This window comes from Opisthorchis viverrini (genome assembly GCF_000715545.1).
Source record: "Opisthorchis viverrini unplaced genomic scaffold opera_v5_265, whole genome shotgun sequence".
In the NCBI taxonomy this organism is placed as follows: domain Eukaryota; kingdom Metazoa; phylum Platyhelminthes; class Trematoda; order Opisthorchiida; family Opisthorchiidae; genus Opisthorchis; species Opisthorchis viverrini.
The window spans coordinates 411,591-417,781 of NW_008751920.1; the positions used below are offsets into that span (position 1 = coordinate 411,591).

A 6,191-nucleotide genomic window follows, 5' to 3' on the forward strand; every position below is an offset into this window, starting at 1 on the left:
CAACTGAATGTGGTGCACCAGGCTGCCTGATGTTTCAGTCACTACGATCTTCGAGATGTCGCGATACACATATATTTTTGTGATGCAAATGAGTGTATATTCGCTAATTTCGTGCAATTTGGTTTCAAGTAGAACATAAGGTTGACGGAAACTCGGGGACTGCGCCTACCTGATGAACCCCTTGAGAACGGTAAAGTATATTAGATTGCCCAGGCTCAGACAAGAGGGATCGAGAATTAGGAATACTGATTCAAAGTGGGAATACATCCGTCAGAATATCCAACCTGAACTCCCAAGCTGAATTGAGTGGTGTGACGATTCTAATATAGTAACACGACTTGGAGTTCACTGCTACGTCCACAGGCCATACAAAATAATACAAAACTTGACTTACTCGATCAAGCAATTCGCCGACCAAGTTGTGGAGCATCCGGAACAATTCCTCGTTTGCGAAATCCTTCGGAAGCATAAAAAAACTATCAGAGACATAGGTCTCACCTTTTTGTAGGACTTTAGCAAATCATCCACCTGTGCATATGCCCCGTAAAGATCACGGTCCTTTGGAATCTCCTGTCGGAAACAAACTAGTGCAGGTTGTGTCAGATTCATCAGTAATCGGATGGCCAACTCTGTGAGTATCTTGTTTTCATTGGTGCATGAACAGAGAAGAGGAATGAGGTCACTGGAAACTATTTTCAGTCTTCCCAGCTCACGCCGTACGTCGCAGTCTGGACCCTCATTTCGCAGGTAACGCAGCAATGCCCGGATCGACGCTTTAAGAGAGCCAAACATAAACAGTGTTGTTAAAAAAAAGTACCTTCTGCATCTGCGTCAATTTTGTAGACATTGTCCTCGCGAAAACCCAGACATGCACAGCATGCCTGAATATCAGCGTATCGAAGAACTGGATCTGCCAACATGGGCTGTAAGAAAATGAGGTTGGAGTACAGTTTGTGCTACTGAGTAAGCGAAACAATGAAAGCGACAGTTGGAGGACAGAGAAAAGGTTGGTCACATGGCTGGATGACAGAGGCATGGCACCATTTACAAGCTTCACCCTTCATAAGGCTGCTTTGTCTTCCGATGGTTATTCGTTTTCGGGAAAACACCACCCTCATCTCCAACGCGTCGTCTTCCCGCCACTAACCAACGCCTAAGTCTACGTCACAAGCTACCTATGGCTTATAAGTCGGCGTCCTCCTCGACCAGTGACAGAGCTGTGGCATGGTCCGCCATTTTTATTGGTAGTATGTAGGCATCTCAATCCCTAGTTGTTTTGAAAAATCCTGCGAGTGCAATCCATCCATGCTGGAGAGCCTGTACTGAGTACTGTACGGCTGTTTAATCTTCCTGGAAATCAACAGTAGCGCGTATTGAACCAATCGCGGCCGAAAGTCGGTCACACACCTTTCAAAATAGCACTTTGAACACCAGGCTGAATAAGAAGGTATCCTTTTTCTAATTCAGTATCAAGTAAAGTACAAAAATGAGTTTCTCTGAATGGTTAAAAAGTAAATACTGCAGCCTGTGAATATGAGAAAGAACGGTTCTGTCAAGTTTGGAAGTGACGCACAATTCAAAAGATAGCAATGATGCCACCAAACATTCAGCTAACTCACGAAGGCAGCCCTGTCGATCAACCGGCTATATTAATAGAGGACATGCAATTTTGGAGGAAGGTAAGATAAATTCCGTGGAAACCGACACCTTAATGGACGCCGAGTTGTGGTCGTTCCAAGTTCGGTAGCCAGTAGGGAGTCAAGGATAATTTAGTGGAAGTCATATTACTATAATTACGATTACAATCAGTTACCACCACCTATTATAGAAGTAATAACATTAGTTAACCCACTGTCATTTTTAAGGACCGGAAACGGAGTACTTCCAGAACTTGACTGGTACAAGCGCAGCAACAAAGCTCTATGCAATTTCGTGGAGCACTATAGCATAATGAAACAATTCAGTAACCCACAGCAGAGCAAAGCTTAAGAAGAATTATCTGGATTTAACTCCTACAATTCTACTACGGGCGTCTGATAAATGGTGTAATTTACTTGCAGTTGAGCAAGTGAATATTGCGTCGCTCACCGCTGACACAGGATTTATTTTTTGAGTGGACTGCTTACGTTTTACATAGCTTGTGTAATACAACATTCATCCTCTATCATCACCAGCTGCAAGACCGCATACCTATCGTACAACAGTTATGGCTGCCACAGTTTGGTTCGCCGATTACCTGGGGAGGTGGGGTAGATAGCTGCACATTGGAGGCGGACGCTGACAGATTCGTGAGTATATATATATATATATATATATATATAAAAGTGGGCTTTTACACTAATGTGTCCCATCTTTGGGTCCCGATCCAGGGAGACGGCAATGACCAGCGCAGCTGAGTTTGCCGGTAATGGCTTCGTACTTCACCACCAAGTCGTTGCTTGACCACCCCTGGGTCGTTTCCACCCGGTTGTCTGAAAACAACCCTTCGAGGGAGTCAGTCGGCTGGCATACGGAGCAAGTGACCAAGCCAGGGCAACTTATGTAGTGATCAGATCATCTATCGAGGGGGAGTTATTTCTTCCGAATGCTATTCGACGTCATATCATCATCATCATCGACAGCATGACATCAGTGTTCAACACCAATGCTTCACTGCCGTACAACCAACCATTATTTGAAAGCCTTATTGTAAAGAAAAGAATAAAGGTGGATGGGGGAGGGACTTAGTGCTAGCCAAGTTGCACATCCAAAAACTCGCTTTCTACCTGCCGACGTCAACCCACACGACCTATGGTTCTGAGACAACCACCGCCGAAGACCTAAGGAGGTCCCAGTTCCGCTGATCAAATAGGCCAAGTCTCACAGTCATACAATAAAACAAACCGTGCTGTAGCCTGATACGTACATTCTTTGAGATCCAGGGATACACTGCTTTGACGCCATAGGTGTCTCAAATTAGGGAAACGAGATCTGAGCCTTGAGGATTAATGCATGTACTTCCTCTGCCACACTACAATCGGAGTTGATATAACCTTCATGATACGTGAAAGACTCCACAGCTCCAAGTGCCACTATGGATTGTTGGTGGCCTATTCCATGGCTGCATCTCCAGAAGCATGACCTAAGATTTTTTGGGTGCAAAATGCATACCATAGGACGTGATAACTTTGGTCAGTAAATAAAAAAACGTGCTCCTTCTTATCTTGTAAGACGAGAACGATGTCGTTTGCATATTCCATATTGACAAGTTTTTCCCCAGCAGTTGTTCGAAAACCATAGTTTTGATGACCTTTCAGCGTTCGTTTCATTGTCTTGTCGATCACGGAATTTTTTAGGAATGGAGAGAGTAGGCAACCTTGACAGACACCACTTTCTGAGAGCTCTCCGTATACTCTTCCACGTCTGGGAGTCTGGAAGTACAAAGAATTTATTATGTCTACAAACTTTCGGAGCATTCCTTGATGGGCAAGCTTGTCAAGAAGAACAGGCCGGTCAATCGAGTCGAATGCGTCATTGAAATCCAGGAATACTAGAATTGTGGATCGTTTGCACGTATGACGTTCTAGCACCTGATGGAATGTGGAGACTTGGGCAACCGTTCGAAGCCAGAATCCTGCTTGCCGCTCTCGAGTCACTGTTTCACGAGCTTTCGTAATAAGTGTGGTAACCACACCGGCGTCAGCCTGATGCCGATGGTAACGAGGCTGTTGATATCAGTGGGTGGATGAGTAGCAAGCTGAAGTATTCAGGTTATCTCTTCAGCTTTTTTCTCAGTCACTTATTAGTTGACCGTCAGCGTCTCAAAGGTTCCTTGGCTGTTCTCTTGTGTCGAAAGGTGAATGGTCCTTTAGGAGATCCAATTTTTGTGGCATCGAGCTTTAAATCCAAGATTCTATAGAGTGGCATTCTGTACGGATGTCTCTAGACGAAGCCAAATGTTTGTGACGGAGATGAGTTGAAATAGGGGACCTGATGTCTCCTCTATAATCTGGTTGTTGATCGCATCCTGTAGTTGAAGACACTTCTCGGAATTCGATTTGAATTCAATTTCTGAGCTATGAACCGGTCGGAAGCAATGAAAGCCTCGTCGTCTGCACAAGGTCGTCTGGACTTTATGGCAATGGGCTTATACCTTGGATCAAGATGCTCAAACAAAGCGAGAGGTTCGATTTTGGCGGCTGTTAGACCGCAAAAGGAGAAAGAAAGTTTATCACTGTTGGAGATTTACAGGGATTTGTGAAGTCTGAGAAAAACATGTCTAAGTAGAGTATCCACACAAAGATCACGTAATACTGGAAACTTGAAAGGGGAGTACACGTTTTGTATATGTTGCAGTGTTAAAAACAGTGCACAAGAGTGAGGCCTTTGTGCTGGATGGATGCCAAAGTCACCTCAGACGACGACGGTAGTTAGGGGCAATGATTGCGACGAAATGAGAATTTCGGAACTACCAGTATGAACAAGAGCTCGAAATGGAATGCCATTGGCTTTCAAATCGGTGATTCCTTCTTTCGGGCACTCGGGGGCCGCTGCACTGATGCAAGATAACTGCTCTGTACTTCCTCCGTTTTTAAACGATTGGTCGTTCCCTGATAAATCATTTCTCCTCGTTTCAGCTCGTTTTCAGCTCTATGTCAAAGATTTGGATGGATAAAGCCTAGCTTCAAGGTCCTCAGTCTTTTCCGTTCTTATTCTGACCGTCACTGCGCCCTATCAATTGTGCACATGAATAGTGTACCTGAAACACATGTGCTCTTCAGACCAGTAGATCTACATACTTTTTGGAAGTATCCTTTCTTTGCAGTTTTTGTAGACCGCGTCTTTAGAGGGGCATTCATAACGGGGATGATGAGCAAAGCCACAGAAGAAACATGATGATCCCATACTAGCAACAGTCGTCTGTTTATGCGATGGTGCTTGAGAATGTGGAGACCTTGATGGGTCGTTCGATACAGTAGCGATGTAGCTCATTGTTCAGCACAAGTGACTGCGACTGTTTTTTTGCGCTAGTTCGATAACTGTCTTGTCATCGCAGGCGCCTCTAAAATCCAGAGACTTATGTTTCAATAGCCTATGACGAATAATGCTCGAGTAAGGTCCACCAAAAAGGCATCTGGTAACGATATGTTGTTCTGCATTGAAAACTGTGAAGCGGTGACCTGGTAACAAACTGCGAAGCTTTTGCACAAACTGATCATGATTATGATCTCCGTCCTGCTTCGGAGCATTTGAAAGATTCCGGGAGAAAATTTCATTTTTCAGCTGTACCCCGATTTCTCACCAGGTAGCAGTAATTTGTTCATAATCCTTACAGTCCTTGATGAAGCAGCAAACACTAGGAGAAACGTAATGAACAAGGCTTTCAGTTTATCTGGTGATTGAGAAGCAGTTGACTACAGAAAATTCGCGAAAGTATAAGACCATTGTCTTGAGTATTGGGATCGGTATCAAACCGTTCAAGACGTAAGAATCTATTCATTATTCGATGAAAATTTCTGGACGAATAAATTTTTGTGTTCGACGAGGGATGGAGTGCAGCGACGATCAGAATAAGAACGGAAAAGACTGAGGATCCGGTCCACAGAATCGAAAACACTCCTGAAGCAGAGGGAAGCCAAGACTGAAGGGTGCCCACATGCACTTCCTTGCTTTAACACTTGCCTGGGTATGGAGATGTGCTCTACAAAGCTCCCTGTCGGCCTGGGATCCTGCTTTCTGTTCTCAGACTCACTCTCCATTCACCCTTCTTAGCAGCCATAAAATAAGGGACGCAGTCTGCTTAGAGCGAGGCGAAGGCAATTCCTCCGCGACTGCCGAACCAAGTGTGAGCACCCTTTTTGAAAATGGGCACCGCGATAGACTCACCTTAGTTAGTTAAGACGGTCTATTGCACCCAGGTGGAACTACAGGCTGGACCTTACCGTTAGGTGGCGGTTTGTGCCTCCGTGACCTCCTAAGCTAAACTGAGTGGGTCTGTGTGACATCCAGAGTATCTTATACCAGGTTGGTCGATGATGAAGTCTGACTGTTAGGATGGTCAGGTCCTACCGAACGATTCTACCCTTTGTAATATTTCACTAAGACTTCATTTTCTCCTATCGTAGCCAACTGAGCCGCAGCGCTGTTTCTTCCATTGGTTCATCTGCAATATAGCCGATCTTCGTCTGGTGTTATTTATCTTCTTCCTTGAG

General features: G+C 44.7%; 1 protein-coding gene across 1 annotated transcript in view; it reads right to left on the reverse strand.

The window, feature by feature from the left end:
* T265_09227 (hypothetical protein) overlaps positions 1-5,758 on the reverse strand; it is a gene marked incomplete at both ends in the record, with an annotated part of 26,145 nt that extends 20,387 nt beyond the window's left edge. The window contains 5 exons of the mRNA XM_009175246.1: positions 395-457; positions 499-773; positions 818-923; positions 3,189-3,704; positions 5,732-5,758. Coding sequence (XP_009173510.1) covers positions 395-457; positions 499-773; positions 818-923; positions 3,189-3,704; positions 5,732-5,758 — 987 coding nt within the window. The remainder of the gene's footprint in view (positions 1-394; positions 458-498; positions 774-817; positions 924-3,188; positions 3,705-5,731) is intronic.
* Positions 5,759-6,191: the final 433 nt, after the last annotated feature.